The 17,877-nt window shown below is 39.2% G+C and overlaps 1 protein-coding gene across 3 annotated transcripts in view; it reads left to right on the forward strand.

Annotated features, from left to right (window-relative positions):
- The window catches only part of OSBPL10 (oxysterol binding protein like 10), a 189,473-nt gene that overhangs the window by 149,124 nt on the left and 22,472 nt on the right, over positions 1-17,877 (forward strand). For all 3 annotated transcript variants that reach the window (XM_048838665.2, XM_075125718.1, XM_048838666.2), the window contains exons 7-8: positions 3,607-3,753; positions 13,743-14,226. In XM_048838665.2, the coding sequence (XP_048694622.2) occupies positions 3,607-3,753; positions 13,743-14,226 (631 nt within the window). The remainder of the gene's footprint in view (positions 1-3,606; positions 3,754-13,742; positions 14,227-17,877) is intronic.

Consider the following 17,877-nt stretch of genomic DNA (forward strand, 5'->3'; position numbering starts at 1 on the left):
AATTAGGGAAATGTTAGGGTTTTTTTTAAATATTAAGCATAATATACTAGTTTCACATGACATTGACAATTGTATTGATTATGGAAATCCTCTGTGATTTCTGCAGCGGCCGGTGCACCTGGCCCGGAGGCTGCCCGAGCAGCTCAAGCAGCCCCTGGGCCAGCTGCACCGGCCGCTGCTGGGGCAGTCTCGGGCCACTGTGTTCCCCTCCCACAGCAGCAGCAGGAGTTTGGGTGGGGGGCTGGGGCGCGGGAAGGGTTGAGGGCTCTGGGTGGCGCTTACCTCGGTGGGTGGGCGGAGACATCCCTCAGCTCCTAGGTGGAGGCATGGCCAGGCAGCTCTGCACACTGCCTCTGCCTGCAGACATGGGCCCCCCCCACCCATCTCCCATTGGCACGGTTAGCTGGCGCTCTTGGTGGAGACAGCATGCAGAGCTGCCTGTCCTCCTCTTTGTCTAGGAGCTAAGGGAGGAGGATGTCGTTGCTTCCAGGGAGGCACAGAGCCAGGTAGGGAGCCTGCTGGCCCCGCCAACCCCTTCTCCCCTCACCAGCGGGGGTCCTGGGCCACGTGCTGCCACTGCCCCCCCTCCAACACCCATGGTGGTCCCAGGCCTCCCCCCCCCACCCAGCACCCACAGAACCCCCAGGCTCTTCTCCCTCCCCTCCCGATTTAGTCAGGAGTATATATAGTACAAGTCATAGACGAGTCACAGGCCGTGAATTTTTGTTTACTGTCCCTGACCTGTCCATTACTTTTTACTAAAAATACCCATGACTAAAACATAGCCTTAATTATGGACTGTACCTTCAAAGTTGCCCTTAAAAGTGTAGAATCCCAGGTTCAAAAATCTACTCATTCAGCTTAATGATATGCAAGGAAAGAATTCTTGTTCATTTAAAAAAAATACCCTAAATGAGTAGGCAAATATAATATTACAGTGTTGTACCATTGCACTAAATTGGAACAGAAACAGTAGCCAGTTGGTATTTGGTTAGTAACATTTTTGAATTTATGAAGAATAAAAATCTGAAAACTGTGTACCTAGAGGAATATATCGTTTTCAAAAGAAAAAGAAAATTCTCAGTGTATTCTGTCAGTAATTTAATCTCTTGTCCAGTGTGTCAGTAATTTTTCATTAACTGTTAAGGGTCACATGGCTGTCAGTATTCTATTAGCTGAAAGCTTAGTTACAGCTTTTTGGTGTCACTTGAGAGCTTGTTATCTACTAGTCTGTCAAATGAAAGATAAGTATATTCCTCCTGCGAGGCTGTTGTCTGCCCATGTGTGCTTGGGGAAACTTTAAAAAATAGAAGCAGAAAGCTGCCCCCTGGGATATCCTTCAGGAAACAGCAGCAACATCTTTCCAGTGGGAGTTATTTGCAGTTAAGCCCACAGATCTCAATGTCATGTGACTAGAAATGCAGGCAGCAGATTGACATCAGCACACTCTTTTAAACTCCGTTGAAATTAAAAAAAAAAAGGGGGGGGGTTGGGAAGGGGAGGGGGAGGTTCTGTTGCCTGTTCTTAGTACTACTGATTCCAGCTCTAGCTTGTGCGCCATTAGCCAAGCTAGCAGCAAGAGCAGCGGTACTGATAACGGTAGCACAGTACTCTTGATGAGGTCAAGCTGGATGAAAGGCAAGCCTGCTGTAGAAACGTCTACTGTAAGTTCGGAAGGTCCCTCCAGATGAAATTCAGTTATGTACATAACAGCATAGGGCTGCAGCATTCTGCATCTACTATATGCTTATGGAATTAGATCACGTATAGTAAGTGTTGTCAGATTATGTGCTAACATACTGAAACTGAACTTGTCAATCATGCATTAGTTGATTAGTGGTGGGTGGGTTATCCTGCTGTACATTTTTCTGAGTGGAGAAAAGTGGTTGTTTTGCCCTTTCAAAAGCTTCCACAGTTGTTAAGGTTACAGCTCACCAGGTTTGGCATTATATAATGTTTTCTAGATGGAGTAGTTACAAAGAACCTTTTTAATTGCTCTGTGTTCTAGTGGTGTTTCACCAGACGAAATTAACATAACTAATTTGAGTTCAGAGATTTTCTAGTAATGGTTTATATTGGAGGACAGCTGTTGAAACATGCATTCGATTATAAAAAAAAAAGAAAAAAGAAAAAAGCCTGATCCAAATCATGGAAACATCTATACAGAATAGTGACTAGCCTGTAGAATATTGGTAAATAAGTCTTGCTTTGTGTATGTTAATATTGTAAGCCACATGAGCATTTTTTGGCTCTAACATGATTATAGATGGTCTTCCGAGCAAATTGTTTTAAAACCCAATTCTGTGTACAATAAAAGAACAAGCAGAATGTCAGTTTTTTGTCTTTTGCTTGGAATGTTTAGACTTTGCTGTAAAAATCATCACAGCCTGTCTTTTGTAATTCTTTAAAATTATTTATTGATTTGTGTAATAGAGCAACTGTTGCTGCCGCAGTGATATTCTTTCTTTACAAAATTAAATCTATATAAGACACAGCTACACACCAGAGTTAGCAGTAAAGAACCATTGGTGCTGCCTCAAGAAATGTGAACAACTGTCTTGTAAATTTTTCAGCAATGTAAACAAACAAAAAAAGAACTTGTAAAAGCAAACCCAAATAATTCATGTCCTGGCCCTGAAGCTTGTTAGACTCTGCCTCTGATGAACCACCAAGGGGAGTGAATTCCATATTAAAAGAATTGAGTTAAATAATTACCACCCAGATGTAGTTAATTAATATATTGCAATTTAAGAGGCAAGAAAGTGTTATGTTTTGTTGCAGAATTTACTATACTCCTCCTCCCCCCCACCCCACCCCCCGCCATACGCACACACACACACTCTCTGTATACTTTGGAGGGAAGTGGCATGCTTTTTCTGTTTTTTTAATCCTTAATTGATATCTGGAAAATGGGCAGATGTACTATTGCTCCTCTGTCTTGAACACAAACAAGCTAAATGTTGAACACCATGCCACGAATTCATAGCACTGCAATGAGCAGAAAAATTCACATTAATGTATATACGTCTGATTAGACTCCAATTTACCTCCATTACAGAAAGTTCTTGACTATAAGGGTCAAATTAGCATTGAAAAGCATTTTATTCAAAATTTACTTGATCCATGATTTCCAGAGTTGAGCAATTGGGATGAATGAGGGGAAGAATCATGTGAAGGTAGTCCTTAATATTATGATTTCTTAAGATATTTATTTACATGAGTGGTTTAGTAAATTGAAACTCTCTTGAGGATACTGATTCTCAACCGTGCTTGTTACTTAATAGATAAAGAAAAGAACAAGCTTCTGGAGGGGAAGGCATTTTGCTTTTGTATACCTGTATCAGAACTTCTCACAATGTGCCCCTGTTGCTGACTGGAACTACTGCAGTACAAATATTATAAAATAATTTATAAATTAATACTTGCTAATAATCACCATTGTTGCCACTGGAACATCAAAGTTGTGGTACAGCCTTAAGTGGATTTTTGTAAGGGGACCCTCTGGGTGCTCTGTGCTATCCCCATTTTTAAGCATGCAAAAGTACATGACATATGTTGCTACTTGTTTATCCAGTTGGTGATGCTTGGTGATTGTTTTCATTTTAGCATTCAGCTCCTGAGTTGATCCTGGTTGAAGATGAGATGACAGATACCGAAGATAATGAAGAGGAGGATTTAGGAGTCATGGAAGATCAGCGTAGCATAATTCTTCATCTCATCTCACAGCTCAAACTTGGCATGGATCTAACCAGGGTAGGCACATTACATCCATATATATTTTTTTTAAGTTGCGCATTCTTTCTTACTAAATCAGTTCTTCCTCCCAGACTATTTTGTTTCAGATCCCAACCTATTCTGCAAACTCTTAACCAATAGTTTTCATAGATTTGCTTCTTTTCAAAAGCGTGGTCCCATCCCGGGGCAATATGGAGGGTGATCAGCTTTCTTAAACAGGCTTTTCATGTCAAACGACAGCCGCAGGAGCTGCAGACATGAAGGAGAGGAAAAGGTTTGTTTGTTTGTAGGCAGTGGTGGAGGAGCTTTACAGATTTGTATTTGTCTTAGAAAATTAGACTCCACTGTGGGCTTCAAAACAAGACCTCACATTCCATTTGGGACAGTGACAGTTTAATCCAAACAAATCTGGAATTGTGGTATAATGTTTCCACAGGGCAGCTCACAGTTTCATTTGACCAAATCTTTTAGTCCCATTATAGTCATCAGGAGCAGAATAGAGGCCATGATAAAATTTCTGTGTTGCTCTTTAAGGCCCTCATTTTGTAAACACTTACACACATGTCCTTAACTATGTTCATAGATGCTGGAACTAGTGGTGCTGGGGGTGCGAGAGCACCCCCTGGTTTGAAGTGGTTTCCATCATACACAGGGTTTACAATGGCTGTCAGTCCACCCACTATAAAAAATTGTTCCAGCACCTATGACTGTGGTGTGAGTAGACTCATTGGACTTGGTATGATTGCTCATGTGAGTAAAGTTTCTCACATGCATAAATGTTTGCAAGGCCAGGGTCTTTATCGCCTTTTCTTACCATTCATTCAGGGCAAAATCTTACATTCTTTGTACATTCAAAACACCCATGAAAGCAGTGGGTTTATTGGCTGTGCAAGAAATGCAGGATTAGGCCCATAGTCAGTTTCATTTCACCTGCTTCTAAAAAGACAATGTGAACACTGGGAGTTAAAAGCTTTCAATTTATGGAACAAGGAAGATGGGTTTAATTAGTACTTTGGTATCCAATACCTTTGGATCACATGAAAACTTCAGGCAATTTAGTATAACAAAATTATGGCTGGTCAGGACAAAACTACTCTTCTTGTTAGTCATATTACAAAAGATTACATTTGTGTATTCCTTTGTTCTGAAACCATTCAAATAAATGATATATATATATTACTTTACATTATATATATATATAAATAAATAAAGGAATCTTGTTGTAGAGGTGTCACCTGAGAGATTTTCTGTAAGCCCCTGCAGAGTTGGAAAATTTGTAGATAGTTTGAAAATGAGAGCTTCCTTCTGTTAATAATTTTGTATTCCACTCTCTAGTGATTTTATCTCTTGTGGATGCATAGGCATTGAGAGGATTTTTTTTTTCTTAATGGCATGGAGTGCGCTTACAGAAAGCTTTTTTGTTGTTGTTGCTGTTATCGTCAAAGAAGTGAAATAAGTAAAATGAATTTATTCTGACTTGTTTCCTCCACAGATAAAAGCAGTATGGGAAGATCAGAGAGTTGTGTCTGTATGGTAGAGTAATTATGAAAGAGAGCTCTTCTCAGGGGCATGTGGATATACAAAAAAGCTTTGCTTTGCTTTCCTTTTGATCTTAGAAACCGAATGTTATTAATTTACTTTATATTATTTTTCTCTGAAATAAAGGATTTGCCCAGTGTGGTCCGTCTTCTCCTCATATACTTGCATATATACATTCTTCTCCTAAAATGGTTGAAATAATAAGACAAAATAATATGAAAATGACAACTTCAAGGTTAAACAGTCCTTTAATCCATTGCAAAAAATATCAGATACCCATACTGCCGGTAATGTTTGTTTGTGGGTGCAACCAAAGTTTCACCACTTCATTTCTGTATTACTTCTGTTCTCATTTCTTAGAGGTGAGAGAAACACCCAGGCCTGCATACTATTTGTATTTTTGTTTGTTTGTTTGTTTTTGCATTCTTCAGCCTCTTAGGGCTCTTCAACTTTAGTGGTCTGGTAGAAATACTGTAACATTTCTATCCTGAATTCAGAATGTTACACTAGATCTAGAAGCTTCATAGACCTTCACCATTAACACCTTCTATTTCGCAAACCATTTTCTAGTTTTGGTAACCTATGTGACTTTTATCACCCCACAAAAACACCTGAGGGGCAGTAAAACTATTTCAGTCTAATATATCAAACTATCTTTGAGCTGCTTCGAGATGGTGATGGGGGATTTTTTTAAATTTCCAGTCCCTTCGCTGTCTGTGTGCTGCCACACACAACCCCCAAATACAAAATAGTATGAATGAGAGGAACATTAAATTGAGTCTATAGCAAGTGAAACATTACTATCTTGTTTTCTGATCAATCACTTCTCATCCAATGTGAGAATCAAAAAACGTTTTTCCCCCCAAGGATGATAATTTGTTAGGCTGTGAGTGTGGGTTGTTTGTTTTTTGTAACAATGTAAATATTCCTAAGTGTGCAAAAATAAATAAGTAAAGATCATAAGAATCTATACTCTGACCCTGATCTCCGATCACATTGACAGAGCATTACAGAGGACTATGTGAACTTTGGAGCACATGGATGAATGGCATCCGACCCTAATATTGGTAAATTGTATGTGTATATAGATGTTTATGCTGAATGAAGAATAAGAAACTTGTTTAGCCACGTCAAGTTCATTTTTAGTGTGAATGATGCATGAATGCAAATAGTAAGAGTATCAGTAAGACCACTGTATTACCATGGCCTAAAAACCTTTTCTAACCATTTGGGAATTTTTAAAAAAGTACTGACTGGTTGGTTGGTTTTATTTATTTTTAAAAATTGTCTAGATTGCTGACTAATACAGGGAGGCAACCTTTAGCCTATATAGAAACAAAGCCTAGTTTATTTGGTGACCATACTTACTTCATTTTTAACTGTTCCTCTAAAAGTCAGATCCCAGATAACTTTGATACTGGTCAGCTTTTGGGTCTGCAGGAGCTAGCTGTGACAGAGAGGATGTTAAAATCAAAAGATGTTTGAAATTACTTCAGTTTAGTTTTAAGTGTTTTTGAATTTCTCAGTGCCTACTCCACCAGGGCTTTTTCTTCAGTTGCTTTCATAAAGTAGAAATTGTTGTACGATACATACGTGGCCAAAGAGTGCTCTTCTGAGCACTTAGTGGCAATTGCTCCTGAAAGACTTTATCATAAAATTCATGAGCCATATAAAAGAAAACAGCATCTTTTCCCTTTCCTAAGGACTGGTTTCTTATGTTGGCATATTAGCATTGGCTACATATAAACTGACTCAAGTTTCCTAAGGAGAGAATAGCAGCACTTTAATGTTGCAGAGGTGCTCGCTGCTGGAAGGAGATGTGCGGCCACATTTCATATTGAAGGATTATATTGCACTTGCTATTTTGACTTGACATCACTGATTTCATCAGGTTTTGCTAGAGCAGGCTCCTGCACTCACGTGGACTTCCACCGCAATCAGAGGCGCCGCGTGTGGGTCCATGGCTCTGCATTAGTAGATCACAGCGTAGCACTGAGGCTTTAGCTGGATCAAGGTTTTTAGGCTGCACTTTAACGTGCTTTTTAAAGTAGATTTATTGTGCAAATAATTTTTGAAATTTGTTCATTCTTTGGCTTTTAATGAAATTACTATTAGCCTAATACTTTTTCAGCAGCCATTTCTGTCCTGTAATTTGGATAGCTGTGTTATTGGTCACACGCATTCCATCAGACAGATCAATTGGGACAACTTTGGATACTATTCCTGAGGTGCCTGGTATCCTCCCCTCTCTTCCCAGTTTTTTTGCTATCCTAGAAGTAAATGGCTGACAACATATACAGCAACAAAGTCATGCCATAACCCAGAAGAGAAGAAATAAATCCATTCATCAGAAATGGACATGGTAGTTTATTTTCCCATGTTACAAAACTTTTTGCTTATTTTTCAAATGACATCTGGCTTGAAAGCTTAACACTGGGATGCAAATGTACCCTATTTTTACTCCCACAATGATGTCTTTGAATAGTAGAATGCTTCTGTCCCTCTTAAAACAGTGAATTGTCAGGGAGTGGCTCTGTCAGATACTCCCTTCCCCCTTCAGTAGAATGGCAGCCCAACTCTCTTGCCTCACAGCAAAGTGGATAAGTATAAATCATGTTAATTAAAAAAACTCCCATTTTTATTTAAAGCAAATGGTTTAATATTAATTAAATACAGGCTTTTAAAAAATCTTTTTAAAATTAAATGTGAAATTATGGTATTTATGTTAAGGCCTAAATGTATTATAATCTGTAAAAATCATTTAAATGAAAAAAATATTAATCTGTACATGTTTGCTTTGAAGTTTTAAAGAAAGTCAAACCACTGAACTAGGAGATGTCACTGGCTAAGCAGCTGGAACCAGAGTATGCTGAAGTGTTAAACCAGCTTTTGACAGCAATAGCTTTTCCTGTAGGCACAGAGAATGCCTTCTTGTCCGGCTGTACCGAAAGGAGGACAGGAGACACCTGATATGGTTTTAATCAGGCTGCAACTTTATTATTAGATGTCTGGGACTACCCAGCAGATAAAAGTGTACTGTGCAGGTAACCCCATGATCATTTCAATAACTACCTTGGGGTTTATGCCAGCCTCCCCTTTTTCCATCTTGGTCCCCAGCCAACCCATGTGGTTACAGGGGTTAAGGTGGGCTATAAAGGAAGGGGGGGTTGGCTCCTGCCATGCCAGTTACAGGAGCCCTGAACACCCTCTCACCTGCCCCTGTTCTGCTCCTTTAACAAACATCTCCTTTTTAAGTCCTTCACTAACATCTCCTTTTTAAGTCCTTCCATTTATCTGGTCACTGTATCCCTTCTCTGGGGAGTTCCTGCACTGGACAGCTGCCCTACACTTACTGAATGAGTTGCGAACATCATAGCCTAACTCCCTTCCCTACTCACTATAGCAAAGTCCTCCCTGATCCGGCTGTGGGGAAGGTGAACACCCCCCCACACACACACACACACTCCACCTAGGCCAATCTAGTGGTGAGGGAAAAATTCCTTTCCAGCCCCCTGAGGACGGAGCGGGTAGCACGATGCCCACTGCAGGAGCTGACCAAACCTGGTATTTTGCCACTTCCAGGGGAAGTGGGGATGGGGACTGCTCCGCCTGGTCTGGGGAAAAGGGGCTTCTCCTGCCAGGCTTGCTCCTTTTCAACTCCCCAGCCCTTCCTGTCTCTGGGGATGAGTCAGCGTTGCCATGCTTACCCGCTCCCTTTTCCAGTGGTTTCTGAGCCCCTCTCTTACCCCCACATCCGTAAAGCACTATTCTCCTTCTCCTGGCAAGCTGGACAATGCCCCCCAGGCTTAAGGTGCAGTGCGCTCATTCATTTCAGTTTATTCAACGACTTCAACTCAATGACTAGTTCATCATAAGTTAAGAAACCAATCGGCAGTAGAAAAAGCAGGAATGTTTATTTTCATCTTCCAGTCTGTGAATGAAAACCAAGTGTGAGAGGATGGGATCTACTAGTTCCAAAATCTTGAAGGAGATCCTAACCAGAAATAATCGGTTCAATTCATTAATGGCAGATAATACTGCCTTTGTTTAATAAATCAGTTTTAAATGCAAAAATGTTTTGTAAATCTTTTGATAAACCTTTTTCTTTATGTATCCAGCATATTTAAGGTAGTTTTATTTAACTAATAAAAAGCTGTCTTTTCTCCATTTGTAACTGAATTTGAATTTCTATTGAAATAGAGCATGGCACAAATAAATAAGAGATGCATTGATTACCATTCTAACATAATAAGTGTCTAAAGAAAGAATCTAAATAATTGAAGTTAAGCTATGTAATTGCTTAAATAAATATATGTAGTATTCTTCTACTGAGGGAAAAAAAGCACCAAATTTACAGTAAATGCTATTTTTTAGTTGTAAATCAATGTTTTTATTGTTAACAACCAATGAAAATCAACCTTTATTTAGGAAAATAACTAAAAAGTACAAATGCAAAATAAGATTAGAATTGATTATTTAAATTAATGTTTTCAGTGTTATAGCCATGTTGGTCTCAATATATTTAAGATACAAGGTGGATGAGGTAGTGCATTTTATTGGACCAACTTCTGTAGGTGAGGGAGACATGCTTCTGAGCATGGGTGGCAGGTAAAGCTAGCCCCCCTGCCTGCCTCTTCCAGCCAATGCCCCACTCCCATTCAGCCCTCAGGCCCTGCCCCTGCTCACTCTCCCCCCTCCAAAATTGGGGCCATAGCAGGAGGAGATTTTTCAGGGGGTCCCAAATCTCACACTGCCCCTTTGCCCCCGGCAGCATGAGATATGGGGAGGCTTAGCCTCCCCTGGCCTCCATTACATGCTGCCTATGCTTTTGAACTTACACGGAGCTCTTCTTCAGGGTCTGGGAAGATCTAGCCCAGACCTGAAGAAGAGCTCTGCGTGAGCTCAAAAGCTTGTCTCTCACCAACAGAAGTTGGTCCAATAAAAGATATTACCTTATCCACCTTATCTACTTAAATTAAGGTTTTCTGCTTGCTGACTTTAAATTGTTTTGATTTAAATCAGTACACTCTGCCCCCACAGCAAACAATGACAAAGGAAATAAATACTTCTGGTCCTAAGAAGTCGCACACTTACTTTCTCCAACTGGCACTTGGATCTAGTGGTGGTTTGAAACAAATCTTTTAAAGGATTATGGTCATGGCTACCCTGAAATGGCATTAAGTGTAGATGGGTTCATAAAATCCTGTAGAGGCAGATTGTAATCCTATTCCGAGTCCGTCCACTCTCCCCCATCCTCAAGGAGGAAAGCAGAACACCTATTAGACTGCTTTTTTCTAATTGTGAAACCCCAAGGGGTAGCAAGAACTGCCATTCCTCTAGGGCTTTGACTAGTGGATTATTTAGTACAGACGATTTATGCTACCTGAGCATGCAATCCACAAAGGTACTCATTCTATTTAAATTTATTTGCAATTTTTTATTTGTCAGGGTCCCCCAAAGTGAAAAAAGAAGAGACAGCCTTACCCTTTTGTGCAAATACAAAAATGTCTGGAGTGCAATGGATGGCTCCAGTTACAAGTGTAAATCTTCTCATTCCTAATTCTGTACAAATTTCTGGGCCGTGCATTGTGTTAAGCTGTGGAATTGTCTCCCAGGAAAGGGGAGAAAACTGTCGCTTTAGTGAGCGCATGGATAACTACTATATATGGAGAATGTTCCTGCACTGGCAGGGGGATACAGTAGTTTTTTCACAACTCCTATATGTTTCTGTGGAAAAACTGTATAAACTGGCTAATTTCTGAGAATGAGGGTCAACTCCAAAAATTGATCAGAATCTTTTGGACTGTTTATATTAGTGCATGGTGGTGTTAAATACAAAAGTATACAGTATATAGTTTCAATGTTCAAGAGAACATTGTACAGATATTTTTTAGAACTCTTGAAAGTTACATAGATTTAAAACCCAATGAAATCACTCAGTGAAAGCTCAAAAACTTGAATCATTTTCCACTGCAGAGATTTCATTTTTGAAACTATTTAGTTATTTTGTTGTTAGCTGTGGAGCCTTTTTTGTTATATGGGAATTGAAATCTTTTCTTGTAAACTGCTGGGTGTTTTTTAAGTTATAAGTTTGAGTTAGAATTCTATCTCTCAAATTTTTTAATCAGCAGTTGAAATTATAGTGAAAGCATTGAGTATTTTTAATGCCTATTTAAGCAGTTATGCTGGCAGCTGGCTCCAGAGGATAAATCCAGCAGTAGAGAACATGGAAATGAACCCCAAGATGTTGACAAGCAAGCTCGGGGGATGAAATCTTTTCAGCTTTAAAATGTAATCACAAAATCAGCAACATCTTAAATGTGTTCCTTCATTTCCCCCCTACTCTCCAACCCCTGATTTGTGCAAATAAATGTTGTTCTTGTCAGATGCGGCCACTTGGGCAAAAGGGAAGAATTGGTTTACCAAAAGGATGGCTTTGCAGTCCTCCTCTCCTCCTTGAAGTCGACATAATGAATACATTGTTGAACTATCGCTAACTTTCTGTGGATGATAGAACATGAAACCCATTTTTTTTAAAGGCTATCAACCTCCTTTTGATGCACACACTTTTTGAGATGTACAGCTAAAGCTTTTTTTTAATATAGTAAATCTAAGTCACTGAAGCAGGTAGCAACTGTGATGAATTGCTATTTGAATTATACCAGACAATAAATATTTGAGCTGAAAGTGAATGTTTTAAAATGTTAATTATTTTTCATCTGTGAAACCAGTTTTGATATGATTTGTGATGATCTTCTCCCACTACTCTTCAAAGCTGGAATCAAACTTAAAAAGCAACAAAATATCCACCGCTATTTGTTTTAGTTATTGAATTCTTTTGTATAAGTAAGCCAATACAATGTAAGGTGTGGGTTATGCAGCTTCAGCAGGGCTGCATGCAGAGATCCAAACACATGCAACAGATTGCAGGATTGGGGCTTAAGTCCAGTAGGAGATGCATTGCTGATAGAGAGTCCCCAAGAGTGTACAGACCCAGAAGAAAAATGTACCATCAGTTCTGCATGATATATTTAAAACAGCCAAAAATGATGAAGGGATCCATAAAAGATACAGTACAGCCCACAATATTAATACATTAGCAGAGCCCTTTAAATCAGTGTAGCTGTCTCTCTTCTTCTTGGATATGAACAGTAACTTTGCAACAATACCAGTCCCTGTCTGCCTGAAGAGCAGCTGTTCTGATTCACTTATGAAACACTGATCAATGGTAGAGTAGCATATGGCAGAATGGGTTTGGGTCATTGAGAGAATCCATTCAAAGAAATATTTGTGGGTTAATTGTAATTTTATAATTTGAATGGAAATAAATACGTGATAGCTTCCATTATCTTTACTCACTAAAAAGGCTTAAACTGTGCATTAGTCTGATTTTATAACAGTGAGGGGAGTGGCAAGGTTCCTTACATTCAAGATGGGGATGGTATCACTCTGTCTTTGCCTGATTCTTGGAGCAGGGCAGAAGGATGAACTGAAAAGGGGTATGATGGAGAAAGGAGGAAACTCAAAGGAGAGGAAAGTTGAAATTCATTTGCCAGATGAGTGTAGAAAGGAGGCCACAAGTGTATTTACTTGGGAGTATTCCCAGGGATCATTAATACTCATTCTACCGCAGCCTGGCTCCTGATTTGCCTGTGGCTCCAAACATATTCCCTGTCAGTGATGGTAGATAGTGGAAAAGTGTCTCTCTAAGTGACAAGGACAGATCTGGCACTTCCAGTTCACTTTAAGTCATGTAGATAATACATTGTATGTCTCCCCTGTGAGCTGTAACTCCTCACTAGTTTCGCTCCTGTGGTCCTGTGTAGAGGAGGAAGACATTATTCTGTGTTCCACAGACCTCTGCTGCCCTTCAGTGCATCGGAATAGTTTTCAGTAAAACTATTATTGACAAAACAAAATTACTCTTTCAGCCAATGTTAATTAGATGATTTTGTGCTCTCACTAACCATTTGGAAACGGGGGCACATTTATTTATATAAGCATCCTCTGAAATGTTCAGTAGGCTGTGAGTCTGCGAAGGTTTTTTTATTTTTTTATTTTTTTTTGAGGTTTAATAATAATTCAGCTCAAGTTTGTGTGGTGTTAGAATTAAATTAACTTGTACCAGACTGTTTTCACATTCTCAAACAATGAAGGCTTCTAAGAACAGTGGGTTGTTTATTAGCTGACCAGAGAGAAAGGGGAAATAGTGGATCCATGTCACTGGATCTGCCATTGAGAACTGTAATGACATAGGCAGCAGCTTGTACAGTTATCAAGACTGCTAATTTTTCCTTGATTCATTATTTATACTGTATTCCAAGAGAAATTGCTCTCTGGCGGGGGGGGGGGGGGAAACAGCTATCATGAAGCTTGGCTCAGCTAAAATTGCAGTTGTCGTAACTGTTTACTATCACTGTAGTATAATCATGGGGAATCATACCTGCCTTTGTCTGCTTTGAATACAGGTGGTGCTTCCAACATTTATTTTGGAGAAAAGATCTCTGCTGGAGATGTATGCAAATTTCATGGCGCATCCAGACCTGTTTTTGTCAATTGCAGCTGGAGCCACTCCTGAGGAAAGAATTATTTGCTTTGTGGAGTATTATCTAACAGCCTTTCATGAAGGCCGAAAGGGAGCAGTTGCCAAGAAACCCTATAATCCAATAATTGGTGAATCATTTCATTGCTCATGGGATGTGCCTAAAGACAAAGTGAAATCATTCAGAACTAACAGTGCCTCTGTAGTTTCTAAGGACCAAACCAAGGAATTTGGCCAGGACCAATCAGAGTGCTACAAGCTGAGGTTTGTAGCTGAACAAGTATCCCATCACCCACCAGTATCATGCTTTTACTGTGAATGCAAGGAGAAGAGAATGTGTGTGAACACCCATGTATGGACCAAAAGCAAGTTCATGGGAATGTCAATAGGTGTTTCTATGGTAGGTGAAGGTAAGAAATACGCTTTGCTTTATTTTTGGGAGGGTGTTAGTGTCAACATCCCACAGAAAATCATAGATGAAGGGGGTTTTTTTTTTTAACTCCAGTAAGGTTAAAAAAAACAACAACCCTGCATCTTAATCTTGCTATTTGTTGCTTTCATTAATTTTAGATTTAAAATAGTGGAACTTGTGTTTGAGAATATTGTCCAGTTTTTATTTAGTTTTAGTATACATATATCTTGTATAATATATGTACCTTTATTTTTATAAGACTTATTAAAATCTACAGTTTAGAAATTGTCACATTGTACTTGCTAAAATATAATGACAGCTTTACTTAAGTACCTTACAGTAACAATTGTATCAGCTAAACAAATAATCGTCTTTAGAGTTAGTATCTAATTCAGTATCGGAAACTACTGTAAACTATTTTCAGAAGAATATAGAATAATGATATATTTTCAGTTAAGCCTTTTCATCTGCTTTTACCTGGGTTCTGTTAGATGAAGAAATACATTTTAAATAAGTCTTACTCGGCTATAGTACCTTTTCAGTCTTTCTGGCAAGTCATACAGATGAGGCCACCATCACATTGTATTGTTGATTTGCAATAGAACCAACATATTTGCCTGTTCAGTGATAAATCCATTGATCAAAATGATTAATAAATATAGAAAACATTATCAAATTATAAGTCATTTATGTATGCTCTGGATTGACAAGTACCACTTGGATCATTATCATCATTAATGTGGAATCTGCGTAACTGAAGGTTTTTAAGGACAGGTTAGACAAAGGACAGGTTAGCCAGGGATCGTCTAATCAATACTTAGTCCTGCCTTAGTGCAGGGGGCTGGACTAGATGATCTATCGAGATCCCTTCCAGTCCTAAATGTCTATGATTCTATGAATTATTTAAACAAAAAATATGTATTGCAGCATCTTGGTGAATCCTCTTGCTACTCAGGATTATTCTGTTTGTACAGCGCTTAGCATAATGGGGTCCTGGATCACAACTAGAGCTCCTGGGTACTACAGTACTACAAATAAATGTTGTCTACATGTATTTTCTAGTGTTTTGTCCCAGATAAATTTAAAATTTTGGTCCTAGTTAACCGCCAAGTAGAGGGATAAGGAGAACTAATAACAAATAATTGTTTTTTGTCATCACTGCATTAGGTAAGTATTGCTGAGATATTAAGAAATGTACTAACAAGGTAGATGCAGGTAGTGATGGACTTTGGTAAGTGATTGTCCAAAGAAATTATTAACTAGTGACTTCACAGCTACAATAGGAGTAGCAAAGTATCAGTGAAATAAAGAACAAAATCAAATAATAGAAAAGTGGTACAATAACCTCTTTCTTAATGTTATTACTTTTCAGTTGTTTAGTTATTGCAAAACGGAACAGTCTTGAAACAAATGTTAATGCTTTTAAGACTCTTGGAGTCTAAATCCTACAATAATACTTCTGTTTCACGTTTTTTTTTTCTGTTTCATGCAATGTGATACTATTAGGTTGACCAGATAGTAAGTGTGAAAATTCGAGACAGGGGCTGGGGGTAATAGGTGCCTATGGAAGAAAAAGCTCCAAAAATCGGGACTGTCCCCATAAAATTGGGACATGTGGTCACCCTAGATACTACATCAGACACATTGCTTTTTACATTGCAGCATATAAGGTAATGGGAGTCAGGTTTCCAATAGCTCGGTAATGGGGTGAAGTAGGGCGGGAGGGTGTGAGTTACTAGAACCAATGGATCTTCAGTGACTTTTTCTTCATTTTTTCCTTTTGTTATAAATTATTTTTCATAGTGGAAGGGGAGTGTTCAATGAAACTTCAGGTTTGTCTATATGGGGATGCTCAGGAAAATTAATCTGAATTAATTAAAGGTATGACGGTGAAGTGGCTTAGTTAAACTGCATTAAACCCCTGTGTGGAGAGACACTCATTCAGAATGAAAATGGCCTTGAAGTGAATTAAGCTAAACCGAATTAAGGCCATTTTAATTTGCAGGGGTTTAATGCACAGGGGTTTAATACAGTTTAACTAACTGCTTTAAATTCACACCTCTGAGTTAATTTGGATTAACTTTCCTGAGTGTCAGTGTAGGCACACCCTTCATTTCTGAGTTAAATACTAATGAAAACACCTGTGATAAATCATACAGTAGGTCAGAAGATTTAACCTACTTGCTGTCAGCGCACAGGGTGCTCTCAGGATTTGGGGTGGCTGGCAGGGGGACTGTTGAAATCTCCCAGAAGTTCCAGACTTACAACATTAGGAGGCCACCTGATGTGCTGAGATACTACTGAGCCCACCTGTTATGCTAATTTGGGCACCCTTTTTACCTGTCTTGCTGAGTCAGGCTATTAAGCCTGCAGAACAAAACAGACAAGGAGATCAGTTCTGGGAAGGCTCATCTTAAGGGTCTTGTCACAGCACTCAGGTGTCCACCTCCCTTGGAGTGCAGACCCAAAGATATATTATGAAATTCGCCTCCTCCCTCAATGTGGAGGAAGGTATGCACAACTTCTTGCCCCCGCATCCCCAGTTAGAAATTACAGAAACTGGGTTTAATAATAAACCAAACAAATTTTATTAACTATAAAAGGCAGATTTTAAGTGGTAAAAGGGGTAACAAACAGAACAAATCAGATTACTAAGCAAATGAAATCAAAAACGCAAACTAATCTAGTTTCACAAAGGAAATTGGTTACAAATAGTATTTCTCACCCTAGATATTGTTTCAGGCAGGTTGCAAAGTTTCTGTGGTTCAGAGTTCCAGTTATATTCCTTTTTTCAGACTGGACCCCTGTCTCAGTCTGGACTCCCCCCCGCCTTCCCTTCAGGGGGCTTTTGCAGTCTTTCTTCTTGGCAGACAGGCCATGGAGAGGAGGAGTTCTGCTTGCCTTCCTCCCTATGCTTAAATAGGATTTACATAAGGTGGGAATCCCTTGTTTCCCAAACTTGACCCCCCTTCCCTTCCAGTGGAAAGTTACAAGAAGTCCCAGAAAGAAAAGGAGTACTTGTGGCACCTTAGAGACTAACCAATTTATTTGAGCATGAGCTTGCGTGAGCTACACGCAAGCTCATGCTCAAATAAATTGGTTAGTCTCTAAGGTGCCACAAGTACTCCTTTTCTTTTTGCGAATACAGACTAACACGGCTGTTACTCTGAAAGAAGTCCCAGGTAATGTTTAGTATCAGTTGACAAGACCACCTGACTCTGTAGGATTACAGCATCCATGAGTCCCTTTCTGCAGTCCATTATACCCGCTGATGGGCCATGAGCTCTGTCTGGCTTTTCCATTGTTGTACCTGAAGTGTTAGCAGTGGGCTTCACCCAAAGTAAAATAGCTGAAATACGGATACATAGTCAATATTCCTAACTTCAGATACAGAAATGATACAGGCATACAAATTGGATAATTACATTCAGTAAATCATAACCTTTCCAATGATATCTCACATAACTGAGCTATACTTTATGGAAGATGGGTTATGTCATATTCATATCATAAGCATATTTTCATAAAGAATATGGAATGAAACATCACATGTGCATTAACAGATATTTTAAAAAGTTATGGCGTGTGTGTGTGTGTTGTCCTTGAACTTCTGCTTGACTATTAGGAGTTTTAGATTCTGCAGTATGTT

Source organism: Caretta caretta, chromosome 2, assembly GCF_965140235.1.
Source record: "Caretta caretta isolate rCarCar2 chromosome 2, rCarCar1.hap1, whole genome shotgun sequence".
Lineage (NCBI taxonomy): Eukaryota > Metazoa > Chordata > Testudines > Cheloniidae > Caretta > Caretta caretta.